The sequence below is a fragment of the Physeter macrocephalus genome, chromosome 4, assembly GCF_002837175.3.
Source record: "Physeter macrocephalus isolate SW-GA chromosome 4, ASM283717v5, whole genome shotgun sequence".
NCBI lineage: Eukaryota > Metazoa > Chordata > Mammalia > Artiodactyla > Physeteridae > Physeter > Physeter macrocephalus.
The window spans coordinates 136,670,222-136,694,380 of NC_041217.1; the positions used below are offsets into that span (position 1 = coordinate 136,670,222).

Here is a 24,159-nt window from a genome sequence, read left to right on the forward strand (position 1 = left end):
GCCTTGAGGGCTATTAGTTTACTTTCTATTCCATGCATGGTTTCTATTACAGCATCCCTGATGGAGATATCTTATCAGATTTACTTAGATTCCTTAACTGATAAGAAACTCTATTTCATGTTGCATTTTGAGAGACAAAGGGCACAGAAGCTGAGCCAAATATGTCAGGACCTATCTACATGAGCCAAAAAAGGGGGTCTAGTTCATTGTCTAGTAGAAGAGACAAATACAGACATTTACCATTAGTATCGTATATGAATTAATATTTTATATATATATATATATATATTCTGGATTCTTCTCTTGGCTCCAGAATCCCTGCCGTATTTCCAAATGCCTGGAGGCATCTCTCCCAGGAAGCTGGCCCTCCCAGGCAAATTCATCATGTTCTTCTTGCCCTAATGTGTGTGTGTGTGTGTGTGTGTTAGAAATATAATGTAGAAGGAAAATAACGTAATATAATGTAATGTAAATATAATGTAATGTAATGTAGAAGGAGTACACCTCACAATTCACACCCAGGCCATCTGCAAATTATCTAAACTCTGCTTTCAAAATATGTCCCTAATCAATCATATTCTTTCATCTCCATTCTTTATTCCCTACCTGGATGTCAACAAGAGTCTTCTAACTGTGCTCCCTGAGTCCACTCTCACCCCATCTAATCTGTGCTCTGTGTAGTAGTGGAACGACCTGCTGACACAGAGATTAGACCATGGCAGTGCCCTGCTGATAACCCTGCAGTGGTTTCCCATTTCACTGCAGACATGGTCCATACTTCTTACCATGACCAGCAAGACGCTCTGCAGCTTCTTCCAACCTCAGCTCCCTCCGTCCTCCCCTCACCCGCAGGCTTTAGCCACACGTTGCTTATTTCACTTCTCAAACATGGCAGGCTGTCCGCTCTGCCCAGGACATCCTCCCTCTTTCTTGTCTTTGGAGTCTCCTTCTGAATATCTTTTGGACCTCATCCCAGTTAATCCCAGAGAGTTTCCCAGATAATCCTAAACTAAGTGATTGTCTTCTTCTCCTCCCACAGTTATTCTCTATTTATACGACCCGTTCATTTTCTAGCCAGCTCTTATCACAAGTTGCAACTTTATATGTATCTATTCATTAGCTCACTCAACAGAAGTTATTAAGGCCAGACACTGTTCTAGGAAATGAATATATAACAGTGAACAAAACATATGCGGCCCCTGCTTTCATGGAACATGCATACTAGAAGGAGGAGGTTGACAATAAACAAATAAGCATGTGAGCATGGTAATTACAGAATATATAGTGATGTTCTGAGAATTAAAATCGGGTGCTATAACAAAGAGGGACTTGCCACACGGTCAGAAAGGGCCTTTCTGAAAAGGGGGCATTTAAGTTGAGATCTGAATGATTAGAATACAGCTATGCGAACATCAGAGAGAAGGATAGCCCAGACAGAGAGAATAGCTAGTACCAAGGCTGTAGGCTAAAATAAGCTTGCTGTGTTAGAGTGTGAGCGGGGCAACAATGATGACAACAAGAAAAGAATACAAAGAAAGAAAGAAAGGAAAGGAAAGAGAAAAAAGAGCAAGAAAAGAAAAAAAAGCCATCATATTCTCGCAGTGGCCAGATGAGAGATCATAGTTGTTTGGACCAGTTAGATGGTGATAGAGACGTGGACAGATGCCCCATATGCTTTCGAAGTAAAGATGACAGGTCTCACTGATGAGGGGCAAGAAGTAAAGGAGGAGCCAAGGATGACATCTGGAGTTTTGGCTGTTTATTTAGTTTCCTCCACTAGATTGTGAGCTTTGCAAGAACGGGAACCATATCGATTTTGTTCACCTGGCACATGATACAGACTCAGTTAACATGGCTGATGAATGCACGTCTGAATGAACACAACTAGGGAAGAACGTGCGGAGGAATATCAGGGCAGGTTTCACGGAGGTGGGGCTGCCCATGCAAGTTCAAAAGAATGAGTTGAGATCTGTCATGTTGGCAAGACAGGAAAGTGCTTTGGAGGCTGTGACAGCACAGCGTATGCAAAAGAAGGCAGGAAACATACATGAATAGAACAGTGTCGCTGAAGTACTTGCCCTGTCCTAGGTAAATGATCAGCTCTGTAATAGGGTCAGACTCCAGAGCAGCCAGATGGTGAATGCAGTATTCTCTCTGTCAGATCTTTGTACAAAGACAAATAATAGGAGCTCCAAAGAAGGGATGAAGGAGAAAAAATATCTAAATCCAGAAATTCAAGCCCAAATCCATATACTGATTCCTGTAGAAGGTAGAAAGCTGTCAGCAGCAGCCCTTGAGGAACGTCTAGGGTGCCACTGAAGTCTAACATCACCTCCCCAACATCCAAGACATGCCCTGATTTTTGTTTGTTCGTCTGTTTTGGTTTTTTGTGTTTTTTTGGCGTTTTTTGTTGCGGTACGCGGGCCTCGCACCGTTGTGGCCTCTCCCGTTGCGGAGCACGGGCTCCGGACGCGCAGGCTCAGCGGCCATGGCTCACGGGCCCAGCCGCTCCGCGGCACGTGGGATCTTCCCGGACCGGGGCGCGAACCCGCGTCCCCTGCATCGGCAGGCGGGCTCTCAACCACTGCGCCACCAGGGAAGTCCCATCCCCTGATTTTTGATGGATGGGTTCATGCTCTCTTTGAGGGAGAAGCATTTTATCTAAGGAACACATTAGAAGCAAACAGCCTTGTGCATCCTCTGGGATGAACCCATAGAGAATCTGAGGCAAACCCAAGGACAAAAGATTCCCCCAGAGCAGACCAGCCCGTGTGTTCACTTAAATCATTCCATTCCAAGCTCAGCTCTTTGAGGACATGAATGTGTATACCACATGGGGTATTTCTTAGAAACAAGCACTTGATAGAACATAAATATTGTTAAAGTCATTAGATCAAAGACACACAGAGAGAAAAACGACATTGAAAAAGAGGAGGCGGGGGGAAGGGAGTGAGAGAGAGGATGAAAAAGCGACAAAGAGAAAATTAGACAAACATCAAACACAGGGAGAGGAGGGTGTGCATGATTCTATTTGTCAAAGGGAAAGAAGGTAGATGTTTTTGTTCTTTGTAGGTTAATATGTAAATGACATTCTGATTTATTAGCAGTCTCCAGCAGATGAGGTGATGATTAGCACATTTCCATATTTATAGAAGAGCAACACTAACCTTCCGGATTTATAGAAAATCAGCTCTTCCCAACTAGCAAATTGTGCTATTATCGACATATGGTTTTCTATAAACAGAGCTGAGGTAATTATCCCTGGGACAATTCGTTAGTGGGCTCCTTTTGAATATTAACCGCATTGGAAGCCCGTTTCTGCCTCACAGATTTTAAAGAGGAGGGGCTCGAGATACCCCAGGCAATTAATTAGTAATCCCCCACCAAAGACGGAGCCCAAATGAAAGGGTCTACCACAGCCACGTGGTGGAAGGACCCCAGGTCCAGGGCTCTGACGCCAGCTTCCTGCAGCCCTGGGCCAAGTAATTAACTTCCCTAAGGAGCCTCAGCATTTCTGGGGCTAAAACTAGAATTACACTAACCTCCAAATGTTGTCAAGAAAATTAAATGAGAATGTACGCAGCAGTCCTGGAACTTAGTAAGTACTCAGCAAATGTTAGCTCTTTTTCCTTCCTCGTGTTTTTGAGTGACTCTGAAAAGATCCACTTGAATTAACTTTTTCAAACTCTTTTTACACTGATCTCTCCTGAACTATTTATTTTGTATCATGACTCTGTCCATGTGTACCTGTCTTTAACTGGCAAAATTTTCTTGAAGCAATAATTTATCTTCACTACCTACAACCCACTATGATATTTTTTATTCTGTTCTGTGTTGTTCAAAATGTTTGTGTTCCATACATTGATATCAAGACCTACTACTGGAGAGGCACAGATGTAGAGAACAAATGTATGGACACCAAGGGGGGGAAAGCAGGGGGGTGGATGTGGTGCTGGGATGAATTGGGAGATTGGGACTGACATATATACACAATATGTGTAAAATGGATAACTAATAAGAACTGCTATATAAGAAATAAATAAATAAAATAAAATTCAAGAAAAAAAACCCCGTAGAGTTCTCCCACTCAAAAAAAAAAAAAAAAAAAAAAAACCTACTTTTGGGTTTCAATCTGCAGTTTGTATTGTGCTACAAGATGTTAAGGACTGTATTTAGATTTGCTCACCTTTGTATCCCTAGCACAAACACCCAGAGTTCTCCCCCTCAAAAAAAAAAAAAAAAAAAAAAAAGACCTACTGTTGGGTTTCAATCTGCAGTTTGTATTGTGCTACAAGATGTTAAGGACTGTATTTAGATTTGCTCACCTTTGTATCCCTAGCACAAACACATAATAGATACTCGATAGATATTTGAATTATAAAAGAATGGATACATGAATAGATGGATGAGTTAATGAATGACCCTAGCCAGGAATCTAAGTTAATGCCCGCTTTCAAACTCCATGTCTTGTTTTGCCCGCTCACCCTGCGTTGAGTGCTAAAGAGGTAGAAAATTGTCAGACATGATGCTTGCTTTCAAGGATCTTGCTATCTAGATGAGGAGAGAAATATTAACATTTGGAAAATTGTTTTTAAAGACTAAGCAGTGTGGAATTGACATGCATGTGTTGAAGGAAGGAAGTGGCCAGCCTGGGCTGGTGGAGTCAGGGAAACTTCTTGAAACTTGGAAGTTGAACTTGGCTTTGAAATATGGATACACCTCTCACCCTTCTACTCAGTCATTGACTGGATCTGTGGTTCTCAAACTGTATGAAGCATCAGAATCACCTGGAGGGCTTGTCAAAACACACTGCTGGGCCCACTCCCAGTTTCTGATTAAGCAGATTTGGGATGGGAGCCTGAGAATTTGCATTTCTAACACGTTCCCAGGTGACACTAATACTGTTTGTTGGAGTCCATGGGTTGAGAACCACTGTTCTAGCAGTTTGGAGTGAGACCATGAAGATTGTTGATGTCAGTGTTAAGGAGTTTAGACTTTAGTTTAGCCAGTCAGGATATTAAGCAAGGAGGTGATGTCATAAGATCTGTGAAGCAGAAGATCCTTCTGGTGGCAGTTGTTGAGAATGGACTGGAAGGGGTGAGTCTTCCCCTAGAGACCATTTAGGAGATGATGCAGTAGTAAGTGAAAGATGGGAACCCAGCCTACCATTGTAGGAGGGGTTGCAGAAGAAGGGATGTTGACAAGAGCTGCTCAGGAGAGAGAACTGAAGGGTCTTAGAGCTCTATAGGGGTGAAGGGGAATCTGGGATGACTCCAAGTTTCTGTCATCACTGACTGATTGGATGGCAGTTCCATTAACCAAGAATCTATATTTAAAATGTTTTAACATTTTAAATAGCAAAACCCCAGAGATCCTTTATTATTGAAGAGGTAACTATGGTGCAATAGAAAACACATGGTTCTGGAGAACCAGACAAGTCTGGGTTCAAATTCTGTTTGTAGTGCTTACCAGCAAGTCATTTCACCCTTCTGAACCTCAAGTCCCTGTAAATAATAATACTAATGCTACCTTATAGAGTTGTCCTGGAGGCTAAGTGCTATCATGCATGGCTGACAGTCAGTGCCTAGAAAACTGCAAACCACGTCTGGCGTATGCATCGAACACTGCATGCATCAAGCATCCGTTCTACTTACCAGCTGTTTCCATTCTTTCTTTGTTAAGCACGAGGATATATTCATAAATGCCACCCATCGTTCCAGACGTTATGTAATGAGTGCCATAGTCATCGATGAACTTGGCGTACATGCCATAATTGTACTGCTCTGGAAGTTCCATTAATGACTGCAGCATAACTTCATCCAACATGATATTCTCCCTCCTCATCTTAAAATGAGCAGTCTGCACCTTTGTGAAAATTCTTATGAAGCCATATTTCTGCCAGTAACAACAACCGCCATTGAATGCAGGAAGAGAACAAAGAGAGTATACATTTTACCACATGAGATCATGCAAAAGGGCAGTATTTAGTACCTGTGGGAAATATAAATATATTCACATGTAACTGTATGAACATAAATACATAGAGTATTATTACATTTTGCAAACATATATTAGACACCAGCCTGGCTTCTTCTCCCTCATCTGCATCTCTGTTCCCACCGCCCCTGTGTCCAGGTCAAGTTCTCATCAACTTTCACTGGGTTGGTTACTACGGTGTGTTTCATTGTGCTCCTCTCCTCTGTCCAGCCCCCAGTCCATTCTCACCTCCACATTTCTCCCTGCTCTAATTAAAGCACTGCATTATGCAACCTGCTACACAAGTATTAGGTATCCATTAAAAGTTAGGCTTAGGAATATTTCGATGACATGAGGAAATGCCAATATCACTTAATTTATTAAACAAATACCTTTCAGTGCCTACAGTCACATGCATTATGCTAGGTGCAGAGGACATGATCTTGAATGAGATAGGCCCCTGCCCTCATGGAGATTACATTCTAGTGGTAATCTTCTACTGTTCGGTAATCAAGAAAAGCACGATCCACAGGACCAGGGTGAGGTTAGATTGGTTTAAGAGGAAGGGGGTCATGTATGAGCCTTACTTGCAGGGAATGTTAACCTTGATCCAAAGTGATAGTGAAAGTTGGAGGAAGCCACCTGCTTTTAGAAAAGTCCACATGAATCTGTGACAGTCAGATCTCAGAACAGTACTTTCCCTTCAGATCAGTAGCTTATTCGTGGCAAAGCTCCATGATGTAATTTAGCCACCTGGGACCCTGTGGAATACTCAGTCTGCACAAAGAGAGACCTAGAAAGGAAATAAGACCCAGCGGTACGATTCACCAGAGGAGAAACCTGATCTTATCACACCTTTTCTTTTGCAAAAATCTCACCATAAGGATATGGCTGAGTTGTTTTTCGTTTTTTTTTTTTTTTTAATTTATTATTTATTTTTGGTTGCATTGGGTCTTTGTTGCTTTGCATGGGCTTTCTCTAGTTGCACCTCTCTTCGTGGAGGTGCAGGGCTTCTCATTGCGGTGGGTTCCCTTGTTGTGGAGCACGGGCTCTAGGCGTGCGGGCTTCAGTAGTTGTGGCACACAGGCTCAGTAGTTGTGGCTCGCGCGCTCTAGAGCGCAGGCTCAATAGTTGTGGCACCCAGGCTTAGTTGCCCTGCGGCATGTGGGATCTTCCCAGACCAGGGCTCGAACCCGTGACCCCTGCATTGGCAGGTGGGTTCCCAACCACTGCGCCACCAGGGAAGCCCTGTAATTTATATTTGTTGAGGAAGACCTGGTTCCCCTGCATCGGCAGGCGGACGCGCAACCACTGCGCCACCAGGGAAGCCCCAGGAAGTTAATTTTTATAACTGTATTTTCATCATCCAAAATAATGTTTTGAGCCCTAACTAAATCCCCAGTTCTGGTATCAACGTCTTGAGGCTTTTGGTAAATTTCTGATCGATTCAGTGAATATTTCTCCAGCTCCTGATTACCTCTCCATCCTCATCACTCCCTCCTTTCCCTTCCCACCTGTGCTTCAGCCAGCAGAAGTCCTTTCAATCCCACATTTGTGTGAGGCAGTCTCTCATCTCCAGGCCTTTGCACATGCTGTTTCCCAGTCCTAGAACAGCCTTCTGTTAACATCTGCCGCCCTTCATCTGGACAACTGGTACTAGTCTTTAGATCTCAGTTTAGACAGACTTCCTAACTTCCTCAAGGATGCATTGTCTGACCTCTCAGGATAATAGGCAGTTAATGGTAAATGTTTGATGAAGAAATGAAAGATTCATTAAGCAGGCCAGACCTCCAATCTATTTGGAAAAGCTGGGCTTGCTTTAGAATTCTTCCAAGTCTGGTTTAGAGGGCTTGGCTGTTTCTCTTTAAGACATTACCATTTCTAAGTATTTCCCTCTGTGCTCCAGATAACCATGAAAAAGGATGGGGAAAGTGATAAGAGTACTAGTCTTATCGTGCAATCTTATTCCCTTTGTGATGATTCCGTGTGGGAAAGCGTAAGAAGAAAAACAAACATGATTACTACTGATCAGACATGTCCAATTACACAAGCAAATGAAGGTTCAATTACTACTGTACTTTTCAATGCAGTTAAGGTAATACGTGTTCAGCATAGATTATGGAATACTGTGTGACACGGGCATTGTGTTTTAATACCTTCTGATTATACTTGCTTAACTTATTCAAGAACGAACTGTCTCGTGACCCAGATACACCTGCAGTCGCAGTAAATGGGCTGCCTGCAGGGCCCACACCAATGATCACTCCAGCCGACACAGACTTGTCATTTTTTACTTTAGAAAAAAGGTCATATGCATCATCGTAGGACTCTGAGGAGATTGTAGTATCTGCCAGGGCCTGAAAAGCATCACACAGATGTTAGCCTTGTGCACTAGCATTATATTCCAATTCATACTTAATATTTAAATCTTTGCTTTGTAAAATATCCAGAGTTTCAGATTGTGATAAATAATTGTTTTAAAAGGCTATTCCAAATTGATACTAAAACACAGAAAATTCAGCAGTGCTTAGTATTTAGTGGTACTGCTAAAATATTTAAACACACACACACACACACACACACACACACACACGATTCTGATAAAATGCTATATTGTTCTGAGCATGTATCTCTTTCCAGCGGGCTTATCCTTCTTGAACAGATGGTTGCTTGGCTCTGCAGTGGAGAGATACAGAAAGCCATGGCTAGGCGTGGACCCGGGAGGAAAGGGACAAAGGCATGCAGGTGGTGATAGTTCTAAGCAGAGGTATGCTTAGGGACCACCCACAAGTGTTTGGTTATTTCATTCCAGGATTGCATTTCTCTGCTAGCTTGACCTGAGGCGTGGTCTCGTGAGCCAAGGAAATGAGGGTTAGGAGGCCATGAGAGGTTTGCTCTGTAATCACGAGAGCATGTGTTGAGATGGAGGCTCCATCAGTTTGGGTCCTGAGTGTCTGTGATGATGAGAGTTTCTTTTCCACCTTAGGAAGGATGAGTAGAATAAGTAGGGCATTGCTGCTTTAAAGCACTGAGATTTCAGAATCCTTTTTGCCACAGAATAACCTAGTCTATCTTGCCTGACACGTAGGCCCTAGACTGTCCTCCAGTTTAGAAAAATGGCATTGTCTATGTCTTCCAGCTCGTAGACAGAGCCTGATGGCAGAGGTGGAAGTGGGGTGGGGAGAGCCAATTTCTTTTTTTTAAACTGTAGTTGACTTACAATATTGTGTTAGTTTCAGGTATACAGCTTCAGATTCTTTTCTATTATAGGTTAGTACAAAGTATTGATATAGTTCCCTGTGCTATACAGTAAATTCTTGTTTATTTATTTTATATATAGTAGTGTGTTTCTGTTAATCCCATACTCCTGATTTATCCCTCCCACTCCCCTTTCCCCTTTGGTAGCCCTAAGTTTGTTTTCTATGTCTGTGAGTCTGTTTCTGTTTTGTAAATAAGTTGATTGGTATTATTGTTTTAGGTTCCACATATAAGTGATATCATATAGTATTTGTCTTTCTCTGTCTGGCTTACTTCACTTAGTGCGATAATCTCCAGGTCCATCCATGTTGCTACAAATGACAACATTTCATTCTTTTTTATGGCTGAGCAACATTCCTTTGTATATATACAACACATCTTCTTTATGATGGACATTTAGGTTGCTTCCATGTCTTGGCTATTGTGAATAGTGAGAGCCAATTTCTTAAAAACAGACTCAATAAGCCTGGCCTTATCCTCTGTCAATATTTTTCTCTTGAGAAACTTGGGGGAGGGAGGATGTGACTAGATAATTGTTCAGAGTACTGGCATCCTATCATCTCTCTCTATAGATAGAATGTGGATGATACATAGATAGAATTTGCATAATCTAGCCTCCCTTCTAAAAGATGTATAGCCAGGCTTAGTTCAGATAGATCTGGATTGAAATCTTGTCTGTGCTTACCTACTGGGCCTGGCGCTTTATCCCTCTAAGTCTCTGGGGTTTTTAATATCTAAGATGGGCCAATAATAATATCTGACGCATCGTCTTATGATGAGGATTCGGTGGGAGAATTTGTGTGAAAATAGAAGAGCTGACACATGGTAAGCCTTCAGTGAGGTGTGAGCTACAGGGTGACCAGGAGACTGCAGAATTTTAAAGATGGGGAGAATCTTAGGTATCATCAGCAGTTTGCAAGCACTTTTCAATAGCAGAACCCTTTCTTCCAACAAAATCATGGACACAAAGTCAAGAGATGAAGGTCATCAGTGAGGACCTGCTCCTGGTGAAGCAGGAGCACAGGTCTCAGAACCCCCAGCCACCTCCTGTCCTGCCCCCACTTTACATCTTAGTAACCTGGGCCCGCGGAGGGGCAGTGAGCTGCTCAAGGTCTGATACACGTCTATTCTAATAGAGTCAAAACCTGGAAATAGGTCTTCTGACAAGCAGCCTAGAAAATCAGGCCCCGAATCTATTTTATTGACTTAGGACTGGAGCCGAGATCTAGCAGGGGCTGGTCCCATTTACAGTAGGCGGCTCACTGACCCTGCCGTTGCCTCTTCAGCACTAAGCATGCGTGAGGGCAGGTGCGGTGGGACCTTCAGCCACCAGCAAACCCTACAGCAAATAAGACCTTCCAAAGCAAGGCAGCTACCTCCACCAACAGCTTCCCCTCCCTGCACCCACCCAGTGGCCTGTGAGCACCCCTGTTCAGACTTACCTCAAAGTGGTACTTCAGGAAATTGTAGGGTTTCCGGAAGTACTTCTCATCATCTCCATAGTAGAGACGCTCACAGGTAGAGTCGTACCGAAGCTCTCTCCATTCCCCATTGTATACGGTCTCACACTGGCCCCCATAATACCTGACATCGTATACGCTCTGAGCTTCTTTCTGGGTCAGGAAATTATACCTAAATTGAAAAGGCAAGCAGCTTCTGGGAGAGAGCATCGGAAGAGCAGAGATAGCACAAAATATTCTCTGGACCATAACGTACCTGGTGGGCTAAGCAGCATTTCTCAAACTCTGTTCTGTGGAACCCCAGATTTCCTTGAAGTACCTTAAGGGCCACTTTGGGCAACAAAGGGAGACTGAGTGGACTGGGCCTGGGCCCCCAGGTTCCCTTAGACCAGATCAGCCAGACAACTCCATTCAGCATCTATAACAGTGCTCCCACATGGGAGGCACCTCTAAATATTTGCTGAGTAAATTGAATAAGAATATGCATGATTATCAAGAATCCAAGCACAGGAACCAGACAGTCTGGACCCGTTTCCTATCTCTGCCACATCTAGCTGTGTGACCTTGGGCAGATCATTTAACCTCTCTGTGCCTCAGTTTAATCATTTGTAAAAAGCAGCTAATACTACTGCCCTCACAGAGTTAAACAAGGAGTTAAAACAAGTAATGGAATCATAACAGTACTTAGCATATATGAAGTGTTAAATAAATGTCACTGTTGTTTTTGTTAGTATGATTTCAGAAAAGGTTTTGCTGCTAAAAAATAGGTTTGAAATATTGGATGTAGTTCATAGTGCTAAGCTGAGGATCTAACCCTCAGAAAGGCCATAGCATGGAGGAGGCACGGTGTGGAGGTCAGGGAGACGCCTGCTTAATTTCCAGCTCTGTCATTTACTAGCTGTGTGACTTTGGACACATTCTAGAAACTTCCTGAAGCTCATTTTCCTCATTTGAAGAACAGACATAGTAGAACTACCTCTCCTGGTTTTTGTGAAGTCTAAAAGAGAGTATCAGAGTAAAGCAGAAGTACAGTTGATAGTAATCCTTCTTTTCCCCTAGCCCAATACCTTTCCAGAAATATTTCCCATACTTCCCTCTCTGGGATATTTCAAATCTATCTGCCCAAGTTCTCTGTTTTAGGTCATGGATGGTTTAACCATATTTAGGTAAAAATCATGTGAAACTGGTGAAAGTCTGCTTTAATTTCACACAAAGAGAAAGTTAACCGAACAAAATCATTGAAAGTTGGCTAAGAGTTATAAGACCTAACAATCTAAGCCTCATATGTTGTGGATAAGAAAATGATAGCTTGTCTTTGCCTCTCAAACTCCTACTCAGCCTTTAAGACCCAACTCAAATGTTGCGTCCTCTGTATTGCCTTCTTTGATTATCCTGGACAGACGATTGTCTTTCCTCTGTGTTCCCATGGCATTCAGTGATCGCCTCTGGCATAGCATTTGTCCTGTTCATTTATGTCCTCTGTGAAAGGGCACAAAGGCAGATGAGCAGGGGAAAAACTTTAAATAAAACCTACTTCAAAGGAATAAATGGATAATTGTAGAGCACCTGGCATATAGTAGAAATTCAATGTAAGTTCACTTCCTTCTTCTCTTCCTTTCTCCATCTCTTTCTTCACATTAGTGGAAGTGATGTAATAATAGCTATGATGAATTGAATACACACTATACCAGACATTTAGCATACATTAACTTTCAACCTCATGACAATTTTTCAAATGCAAAAATTGAAGCTCAGAAAAATTAAGTAACTTGCCTATAGTCATAGCTGGATTTTTTTCCTAGATTTTTTTTGACACTACAGTCTGGGTTCTTAGTCTTTACCCTGCAGTTTCTATCTTTCCCCCTGTGGAACATGTTTCTGCCTGTAGCTGATAAATACAGGCCCTCTAATGGGCCAAAGAAAAACTCTAAAGAACAGTAAGCCCTAAGATTTTAATGTAACCTCTAACCGTAAGTAAAGCCTATGTATATTTTTAAAATGTGATTGCAGAAGCCCCAGTGAAAATAAAGAGAGACATTCTACTTTTCGGAATTTAGAAATATTCACACATGGGTACAAAATTATGTATGTAAGAATGTTCATTGCAGCACTGTCTATAAGAGAAAAATGGAAAACAATCTAATTATCTTTCAATAGGAGGTAGTTAAATAAATTATATAGTTATACTATAGGAGAATTGGGAAATTTTATTTTATTTTTTACAAAGGGCCAGATAGTAAATATTTTAGGTCTTGTAGGCTACGTAGGTTTCTGTTGCAACTACTGAGCTCTTCCACTGTAGGGCAGAAGCTGTGTTTCAATAAAACTTTATTTAAAAATAGACAGCAGGCTGAATTTGGTGTTCAGGCCATAGTCTGCTGACCCCTGTTAGGAACACTATGCTGCCTAGAAAAAGACAATAGAAGATATGGGAGGAAAATCTTCAAAATATATTATTAAGTGAAAAAAGCAAGTTATGGACAATATGTACAGTCTGATCACAGTTACGTAAAATACACTTAGGTCTATAATGCACAATACACCTGATAGGCATACCTTCCATACAGTGTATGTTGTCAGTGCATTTTTACATGACTGCAAAATCATGTAACAGGGGTCAGCTCTAGGGAGGGAAGAGAGAGAGTGTGAGTGGGTGGGACCAGGTGAAGGATAGTGAAGGAAGAATTTCTGTTTTTACCTCAAATAGGCATTACTTCTGTAACAATAAATAAAAATTAAAAACTGAGAAATGCCTAAATTAGAAAAAAATAAGATACCAGGAAAGGCCTCTGAGATCTTGAGATGAATGAAAAAACCACCATAATGTCAGCTGCTGGGAGTGGAGGTGGACCCATTCTACTGGTTTCAGTGTTAGGTGTGGCAAAGCACACGAATCAGCAAGTACGTTTGAAATCTCCTGATTGAGTCATATGAGAGCAGGGTCATGGTCTGTGATATTTTTGTCAATAATGAGGGAATTGTTTTTCAAGTCAAAACCTCAATATTTCATGCTTGTACTCTGTTTATCCCACAGTCCCTTTCAAAATCAACAAGAATCCCCTTTTATTGGTGTTAGAGGCTGAAATATGTTCTCCCAATATTTGTATGTTGAAGTCCCGACTCCCAAAACCTCAGAATTTGACTGTGTTTTGGTGATAGGATGCTTAGAGAGGTAATTAAGTTAAAATGAAGTTATTAGGGAGGACCCTAATCCAGTAGGACTGGTATCCTTCTAAGAAGAGGAAGTTAGGACACAGCCATGTACAGCAGGAAGACCATGTGACGACAAAGGGAGAAGACAGCCATTCACAAGCCAAGGAGAGAGGCCTCAGAAAAAGCAATCCTGCTGAAACTCGCATCTGAGACTTCTAGCCTCCTGAGAAAATAAATTTCTATTGCTTAAGCCACCTAGTTTGTGGCACTTTGTTATGGCAGTCCAAGGAAACTAATATTATTGGTCTAAAAGAAACAGGAATTTGATCATCTTTTCATACGTGTGTGTCTACATGCATTTACAGGATTCTGTCCTATCTTGTAGGTGGGCTGTGATCTGAAGATAATTAAACCACAATGAATGAGAGCTGCATTTCACAGCACCCACACCTGACCCAGAGTGGGCTGCCACGTGGCCGGGTCACTGTGTGATGAGTACTGTCTCTCTCTGTTTCCTCATCTGTAAAGGTCCAGTTGGTATATTGATTTGTTTCACTGCAATCAATACTCAGTGAGAGGCTGTTCTGGGGAAAGCTCTGACATAAGGGCTGAGGAGATGAAAAAGATGAATCAGAGCAGCCTCAGCCCTCAAAGAGTTTATAATCAAGTTAGGGGACAAGGCCCAAAGCAAAGTGTCAGGGAACTAACAATACCATGTGTCACTATGAGTGTGGCCCTGTGCTGGATGCTGGAGAAGCAGAAGATGACGAGGACCCCTTAGCCTGGGGAACAGATGTCTCTGCCCTGTTGGATAATTCCTGGGAGAGCAGGACACACAAAGACGTTGGGAACAGTAGGAGGGGACTAAGCCAGCCTAGACAGTGTTGAGAGGAGGGGAGGGGGTGTCAAAAAGACCAGCTAGAGGAGGTGATGCCTAGGTGTCTTAGCTGGGCTGTCATAGCAAAGTACCATACCCAATACAATACACAAGTCTGGATCACTCAAAGAATAGACATTTATGTTCTCTCAGTTCTGGAGGCTAGAAGTCTAAGAGAAAGGTGCCATCAGGGTTGGTTTCTGGTGAGGCCTCTCTTCCTGGGTTGCAGATGGCCACCTTCTCGCCATAGCCTCACATGGCCCCTTCTCTGTGCACATGGTGAGAGGTGAGAGAGAGCTCTCTGGTGTCTCTTCCTCTTCTTATAAGGACACCAGTCCTATTGGATTAGGGCCCCACCCTTATGAGCTCATTTGACCTTAATTACCTCTGTAAAGGCCCTATCTCTAAATATGGTCATATTGGGGGTTAGGGCTTCAACATACAAGTTTTAGGGGGCTACAATTCAGGGCACAACACTAGGTAAAAAGTTAACCAGTTAGGAATACAGGGAAGGACATTCCAGAAAGAAGGAACTAACTTTATGAAGTCAGAAGAAAAGAGTATGATGTGTGCAAGGGACTAAACATGAAATAAGGTGCACAGTGAAGTAAAGTTAGAATTGAGGCTGATTGGATCTCAACAGATAAAGAAACTGGCCTGAGAGGTATAAGCCAGCAATAGCAAAGTGGAGATTCAAGCCCCACCCCATCTCACCCTAAAGCCTTGGTTATATCAGCAACCACAGTGCAAAGCAGAGTAAGAACAGGGCTACTGGAAAGTGCACTTGGGCCAGAGAAGTGCTGTCTTTTGGGGATATTGGAAGCCTTCATGGAAGGTGTAGCTTCTTAAAAGGGCCTTGGAAATGGAATTGGGGCAAGAGGAATGAGCAGTAGAGTGGGAAAGGGTGGAAGGAGGACCCTTGGGCAGAGACATAAAGGGGAAAACATGAGCTATGTCCTGTAAAATTCAGATGTTGAAACTCTAACCCCTCATGTGGTGGTATTTGGAGGGAGACCTTTGGGAGACGCTTAGGTCATGAGAGTGGAGCCCTCATGAATGGCATCAGTGCTCTTATCAAGGAGACCCCACAGAGCTCCCTAGCCCCTTCCACCATGTGAGGGCACAATGAGAAGTCTGCGGCCTGAAGGAACACCCTCACCTGACCAGGCTAACACCCTGATCTCAGACTATCAGCCTCAGAACTGTGAGAAATACATTTCTGTTGTTGATAAGCCACCCAGTGTGTGGGTGTTTTTTTTGTTTGTTTTTTTTGCGGTACCCGGGCCTCTCGCTGCTGTGGCCTCTCCCGTTGCGGAGCACAGACTCCGGACGCACAGGCTCAGCGGCCATGGCTCACGGGCCCAGCCGCTCCGTGGCATGTGGGATCTTCCCGGACCGGGGCACGAACCCGTGTCCCCTGCATCGGCAGGCAGACTCTCAACCACTGCGCCACCAGGGAAGCCCCAGTGTGTGGTATTTTGTTAGAGCAGCCCAGATGGACTAAGACACAGAGAGATGGTGAAGACGGCCTCACAGGATACACTCCAGAGAGATTCCCCCCAAAGACCCTCTTCTTTCCCTGAAACTAATACTCATGATTGGAGAGAAGTCATGCCCTGCCCGCCACAGCCAGCCGGCAGCAACTCACCCCGAGGTCACCTTCTCTGATCCTGGAATCGGGTCATACTGGCTGCAGTCATCTTCCAAGACCCCGACGTCTTCACAGTTGTCCTCATCAGAGCCATCCAGGCAGTCCGTGTCTCCATTACACACCAGGTGGCGTTTCAGGCAGCGACCTGAGGAGAGGCCGTGGATGCTTCTAGTGTCCGGGACTCCTCCCCCGCCCTCATGACCTGCATCCATAGTCACCAAGTCCGTTCCACCTCTGAAATAGCCCTTTGATCCTCCCAGTCCTGTTCCATCCTCCTTCCATCCTCACTGCCTCTGCCCTCCCTCCAGCCTCCATGTCTCTCACCTGTGTAGCCCCCCAGCTCAGACCCTGCCCCAGGCTTGCTCTTCAGTCTCCACATTGCAGCCCCAGGGATCTTTCTAAATTTCCTGTCTGGCCATGTCATCCCTTGCTCTGCATGCTTCAGGACCTCCCCATTCCTCTGCTTCCAAATGCCACTGTCTGGCCCCCGGTAACCTACCTGGCCCATCCCCTGCCTCTCTTCCCAAAGCACTTATTCTGGGCTGATTGTGAGTCCCTAGATCTCTGCGTTTTTGCACATTCTGTCTCCTAGCAAAATCCTTTTCATTTTCTAAGTCTCAGCTCAAGTACCACTTTGAATCCTGCTCTGACTGCCCAAAGCAGATGTAGGCACCCCCTGCCAGAGTCCGTACATTGGACCCTGTACATAGACCCATTACACTGGCTGTCACAGGACATTGTCATTGATTCCTTATAGGTCTGTCTCCCAAAGAGACTAGGAGTACTCTGAGATCAGGCCCAAGAACTTTTCACCTCTGCATCACCAGCAGGTAGCACATTGTCTGGCCATCATATGCACCCAATCAGCATTTACTCAATGAATGGATGGATGAGTGAATTGTACCTTTTCCAAATCAACAGGTGTTCCAGCAAAGTTGCCTCAAATTTACTTGGGCTGCTGACGTGGCTTAAAATTCAGCTTCCTGGGTCCCATCCCAAACCCCAGAACAACAACTTCTAGGGGAAGGGCTCAGGAGCCTGCATTCTAACAAGCTCCTGGAGAACTGTTTTGCATATTAAGTTTGACAGGCACAGCTGTTATCCTTCTGAGATACTACTCACCTGTCTCCTTACACTGGAAATCCTGTCCACACTGTGCTTGCTTCACACAAGCTGTGGGACTGTGGCAGCTGGCTTGGTCCCAGACAGTCCCACTGCAGATGGTTCCCCCAAACTTGTTTGGCTGCAGGAGGCTCCGGTATCTGTACTAAATCAGATTTGGAACCAGACACATTCATTGTCTATCAATCAACTGAGATTGGTGCAGGCAGGTCTCAGCTTAACATAAGGAATGACTGTCTAATGATTGAGAGCTGCCTGCAAAGCTGTCTTTTGCGGGGATGAGTGATCATAAATGGCGGTGTTCAACCAGAGGTGGCACTGTCACCAGCTGGAATATTGAGTAGGGCCTCCGGACATCAAATGAGAGGTTTGGACTAGTTATTTCTAGGGTCTTCCTACTTGCTAGGAAGGACCTCTGTCTCCCCCCTCTGAAGCCAGTTAGTACCTATTCATCTTTCAAGACTCACGGTTTACCTCCTCGGGAACAAACTTCCCTAATTGAGTAATATATTCTCAGTTCCCTACGTACCCTCTCTCCTAGCACTTGTCATATAAGGTTGTGATTGACTGTCCACTTCTTTGTTTACCTTTCTCACTAGTTTAGGAACAACTTGCACATAGGGTTAGGGTCAGCAAAGGGAGGGCCACGTCTTATTTGGCTTCATATACTTGGCACTTGATCTATGGTCAGTTACATGGTAGTCACCTTTAAAAAGATGTTTGTCACTTTTCCTTTGAAGAATTTCTTCTGGTCATGGCATTTCCTCTTTCCTTGTGGCAATGTCTCGTATGGTTCAGGTGGGGGTGATGCCACCCCCTCAGTCACAGGACGTGTGGATGTGAACGAGGCAGGGCAACCAGAGTACCAATCATCTGCCAAGTTGCAATGATTGGTTCATGACTCAACCTTATGGCAATCATAGTCCTCTCTGGGAAGTTTCTTTCAGAACTATTGGAAAAGATAGTTTCTTTTTAGCTGAAGTTGCTGGGAATTATGGGTATCAAGTGGTCATCTTGCCTACTATAGAAAGAGCCCATCCAACAAGTAGAGAGACAAAAAGAGCTCTGAAGACATCATCTGAGGCCCTGTGTCCAGCTCTGACTGCAGATGAATAAATACTTATTGAAGGAAGGAGAGAAAGAATAAAAATGCATACCAGTCTTGGACTCAATGTTTTTATGACACTGTCTTCTCTAGGGTGTACAGTGTTAGATACTAGCGTATCAGGAAGAAGCTGAACAGTAAGATATTCCAAGAAATTGAAGTTCCATCCCTGTCTTTAAGAAGCTTAGAGATGGTTGAGGAGATAAAAAATATAACAATATCAAACATGCTGTATGAAGAGCTTCACACAGAGTGTCAATCAGCCCCATATTTTCTGCCGTCTCTTAGCCCACAGGCCCTAGCTTCAAAACTGTTAATAAGTAAATAGGAAGGCAATGATTTGAGAAGTAAGCGAATTGAGTTCCTGGCCTGAATCTATGTATTACTTGCTGTGTAAAGTTATCAGTGCCTGGCACTTTCTGCCTCAGTTTCCAAATCTATAAAATGATGTAGTTGACTTAGTTGACCTTACTAATCACAATTACTAATGATTCCTTCACCTGTGTCCTGTAGCTGAAAGAGCACAGGCATGAGATTAGACCAACTTAGGTCCAAATCCTGGATTTACTTACCAACTGCCCATGAGCAAGTCACTTAACTTTTCTGAGCGACCATTGTCTAGTATGTAAAATGGGTGTGATGACACCTTACCTCGAAAGGGTTTTGTGAGAACTAAGCGAGAGAAGTTCTGAGGACACACCTAGCCCTGTGCCTGGCATATCACTGGTGCTCAATAAATGGAAGTGGTTTCCACATCATTATCATTATCAGTGCAGCCTTTTCCAGATGCTTCCAGGGGTGAGTGTGAAGCTTCCCCTCCCTTTCCTCTTGGCCACTTTTGCCTACTTAACTGCCTCTTAGCAAAGAGGCAGAGGTAGCAGAAAGAAGTGAGGATCCAACCTGCCCATTTGCCTTCCCTGACTTTCAGTTAATAACAGCGATAAAAGGTGTGTAAACTAGGTGAGAAGAGATTATAATTAGCGATCAGTGTGGGAATAGGGGGATATTTTCATTTTCTACCCACGCTCTTGCCCCACAATGCAGTAAATAAAAGAGAGCTCATCATACAAATGTATAGCCAATTCTCTTTCTCAACCTTGAAAACATTCATCGGTTATAAGACCTGAAGTTACCATCATGGTGATGATGGTGATGGTAGCTACCAGTTATTGAGTGCTTACTATTGCCCAAACCCTTTACATTCTTTATGTCAGATAATCCTCACAAGTCTGGGGGTTAAGTACTATTAATGATCCCATTTTAAGCTGGGTTAGAATTTCAGTTCTGCCACTTACGGTATATGTGTCACTGGGTAAATTACTTAATGTCTCTGACCCTCGGTTTTCTCATCTGTAAGACGAGAGAGATGAGAGTGTTCTGAAGATTAGTGATAACACAGGGAAAGACATCAGCATTCTGCGTGGTTCTGGTATGCGCTTAGTAATAATAGGTATCAACATCGTCATCATCCTCGTAGCCAGCTGTTGGGCTACTCTGGAAGGATTGTGACTGAGTGGGAATTGGATTAGGTGATCTCTAATATCACTTACTACTCTCCATATAGCTCCGGGAGAGGCAGGAGAGGCATATGGCTCAGGTTCACGGGCATTTTGGAATCAGACTGACCAAGTTGTAAATCGAGGCTCTGCCACGTTCTTACTGGGCAGACTAAGCAAAGGGATTGGGTGGTGTCTGTCACCTACTGTTGGCTGTGAAAGTCAAATAAGAGGATGATTTATTTAAAGCATGAGCACAGTCCTTGGTATACAGACATTATTTAATAATGGTGACTGTATATTGTCATTATCATCCTTCCTGTGGTTTCTGTACTTGGAATGATGGTGCAGACATGAGGTTCATTCCCACCCGCTCCTTATTTTCTAGGTTGTTATCAAATAATGAAGACGTTGTGTTGCAGAAAGGTTGGTAAGTATACTTCCCTAGGGACTTCTCCGTGCCATTGCCCGTGGTTGGTATCATTAAGACATAATTTTCTTTTCTAGCTAGTAGAAAATGTTTCTTTCCAGAAATTCACGTCATTGACTGGGTGATTTTGAGAGGAAGAAAAATATTAATAGAAACTCAGATGGTCTTTCAGTTAAAAAATTAACAGAATTTAATTATTTTAAGGATGACTTTAAAGACACATGTCTTTTTGAGTCCCTAAGAAAGTAATAAACGTTGATTTAAATGTAAGTCATTCACCTGTGCTATCTGCTATCTAAACTGCAGCACAAGAGAAAAGTGTAGCTTTAGGATGCTGTTTAAATGTATAATAGGTTGACTAAAGACCATGCAAAGAAATTAAGTCCTAATCCTTGAAAGTTGTAAATGTTATCTTATTTGGAAAAAAGGATCTTTGCAGACATCATTACTTTGGAGAAATTACTCTGGATTATCTAGGAGGACCCTAAATGCCATCACAGTGTCCTTATAAGAGGAAAGGAGAGGGAGATTTCACATAGACACATAAAGGAGACACACAGAAGGGAAGGGGTGATGCAGACAGGAGCAGAGATTGGAGCAAGGCAGCCACCAAAAGCTGGAAGGAGCAAAGAACGGCTTCTCCCCTAGAGCTTCCAGAGAGAGCCTGGCCGTGCTGACACCTTGATTGCAGACTTCTGGTCTCCAGAACTCTGAGAGAATACATTTCTGTTGTTCTGAGCCAACCAGTTTTTGGCATTTGTTACAGCAGGCTCAGAAAACTAATCCAGGATGTCAAAGCAGAATGAGAATTGGGGGCCAGATATTTTTAAACTGGGACATCTAAGATTCTTTGGCATATCCTAGAGATGGGAGAGGCAAAATCATAAATTTTAGCCTTCAAATTTGACTAAACTAGCTCCAAATGGTGTTTCTGCCAGTGTCATCTAAACTTCACAGGGCACTTTTGCATCTAACTGAGGAGGGGTCTGGAGGCAGGAGGACTATCAGCAGGGCTCTGCGAGAGTATCACTCAGGTGAGAGAAGAGCAGGGCTTGATTCAAGGCAGTGGGAGTGGGGGTGGAGAGGAGGGCACAGATAGGAAGTACAGAAACAGCTCACATTTATTGAACACTTACTTTGTGCCAGATGCCATGAAAAGCACTTTGCATGCATTTCTCTTTTAACGCTCTCAGTAACTCTATGGTGTAAGTACTGTTTCTACTCCCATTTATAGATTAGGAATCAGAGGCACAGAGAAGGTAAAAATTATGTCCAAAGTAACTCAGCAGATAAGGTGCAAGCCAGAATCGAAGCTGCAGAATCGAAGCTTAAAAACAGGCTTGACAGCAATAGGCTAATAGACGAGGTTCGGGCAGTGGTGTACCACGTCTGGGCTGCGCCCACCCTGGGTGCATCCAGGGAAGGCATGTGTCGTCTGCAGAGATTTTAAAATACTAAGAAAACAGATTCGAAGTTAGTCTTCTTTCTATTGTCACCATGAGCCAGTGATTCTGAACAAAGACAGAATTGTAATACTCCTCCCTGACAGAGCCGAGTGCTCTCAACATCCCCCTTATGCCACTGAGTTTAGTGATCATCTTGGACCAATTAAAACCACTTAGATGGGCAAGATAGATACACATCTGTTCATTGGGCATGTCAGCCTTTTCAGTGCATGAAAGTGAAATCCTCAGGAACACCCTGTGTGACATGCTTTGGTTTATCTCAGTTCCTCATAGGTCATGGACAGCTTGGCATTTTGTTCCTAAGCCATTGGTCCCTCCAGATGACCCTCATTAGAAGGTAATACATAGGCCAGGACCCAGAGAGGCCAGTGGGGATCAGTGTGCCCATGTCCGGAGGGCCGCTTTTCTGCATCTAAGCCATAACATACACATCTTTTGCAGCCTCATCCAAATGCCTTACAAACAAAATCAGAAGAGGCAGAAATAAGTTCCACCAGCCACGTGCGTATGGCTTCTGAATACCCTTTTCTCCCCAGACCTCTAGATTTATAGACCTGACTGCTTATCTCCATTTGAATGCCTAGTACACAATTTAAATGTTAAATGCTCCAAAATTGGTCATAAATGTCTCACCTTTTTCTCCCGGCATGGAAAGCAATCTGTCCACTCTCCCCAGTTGCCCAGCTGGCAGGAAACAGCTGTGGGAGTAGAACTTTGAACAGCCCGACTGACTCTCCTAAAGAGAGAAGAGACCCCTTGCTTCAATTTTTAAATTTTTTATCATGATCATTTTAATTTTTGTAATTATGAATTCAAAAAGGTCTTTTAACGTGACAGTATCTTAATAATATGAAAACAGGTGCTGAATTTTTCTCCAGCTTTACTGAGGCATAATTGACAACAATCGTATGGTATATTTAGGATGACCAACGTGATGGTTTGACATACATATACATTGTGACATGATTATCACAACCAAGGGAAACACATCCATCACCTCCCATAGTTGCCCTTTTTTTTTTCTTTCTTTTTTTTTTTTTCTGATGTGGTAGAAACACTTCAGATCTACTCTCCTAGCAAATTCCAAGTGTACAATACACTATTACTAACTATAGTCACTATGCTGTGCATTAGAACCCCAGAAATTTTTCAGCTTATGACAGAAAGTTTATATCCTATGACCAGCCTCGTTTGGGCTTTCAAACGAAAATTAAAATTTTGGAAAACATGTTCACTACCATGAACTTGAGATCACTGTTAATATTAGTGAATTTGACTTATTAATATGTTATAGTGAAATGTGTGACTATTTTTAAGATATGTACACTCAGAGGACCATTGTTTTCTAAATTTCCAATGTCTGATGTTATAAAAATCATGTATGGGTTCCAGATACATTAAAGGATACGTAGATCAATGGGTTTTAATGTAACAGAGTACAAAAAATTCATTGATAGGCTTTCAGGTTCCAAGTGCAACTAACATTTAAGAAATGACTGCTTTTCAAGATTTGGTGTAGCATCAAAGAACATCCACAATTATCTGAGAAGACTATTAAAACACTGCTCAACTACATAAATTTTTTCAACTACATAACTGTATGAGGCTGCTATATAACAAAAGGTATATGGCCTAATGCTCTTTTCTTCCCCAGTATTTTACTGTGGTAAAATACATGTAACATAAAATTTACATTTTACCATAACCATTTTGAAGCTTACACTTCAGTGGCATTAAATACATTCATATTGTTGTGCAACCCTCATACTTAGGTACAGTAGAAGTTCTTTATGTATCTTTTCCATTTTGCCACAAATAATATTTAAGTAACATGTATTCAAAGATTGGGTTTTAATAAAATTAACAATTTTAACTATTTTCAGGACTTTTCTAAGTGAAACAATTTCTTTCCTGTGAGTTTGGTGTCAATGACTTGATTTGTATCAAGGCCACAGTAGTTTTAGCCACCATTACTTTTTTTTTCTTTTTAATTTAATTTTATTATACAGCAGGTTCTTATTAGTTATCCATTTTATACACATCAGTGTATACATGTCAATCCCAATCTCCCAATTCATCACACCTCCACCCCCCGCCCCCGCTGCTTTCCCCCCTTGGTGTCCATACGTTTGTTCTCCACATCTGTGTCTCTATTTCTGCCCTGC

General features: G+C 42.8%; 1 protein-coding gene across 1 annotated transcript in view; it reads right to left on the bottom strand.

Moving 5' to 3' along the window:
* Positions 1–24,159, bottom strand: part of C8A (complement C8 alpha chain) — a 67,220-nt gene that overhangs the window by 22,745 nt on the left and 20,316 nt on the right. Inside the window, exons 2-7 of the mRNA XM_007104582.3 lie at positions 22,628–22,730; positions 17,498–17,642; positions 16,373–16,520; positions 10,677–10,866; positions 8,133–8,333; positions 5,655–5,895 (exon numbers count right to left, since the gene is read on the bottom strand). Of these exons, the coding sequence (XP_007104644.2) occupies positions 5,655–5,895; positions 8,133–8,333; positions 10,677–10,866; positions 16,373–16,520; positions 17,498–17,642; positions 22,628–22,730 (1,028 nt within the window). The remainder of the gene's footprint in view (positions 1–5,654; positions 5,896–8,132; positions 8,334–10,676; positions 10,867–16,372; positions 16,521–17,497; positions 17,643–22,627; positions 22,731–24,159) is intronic.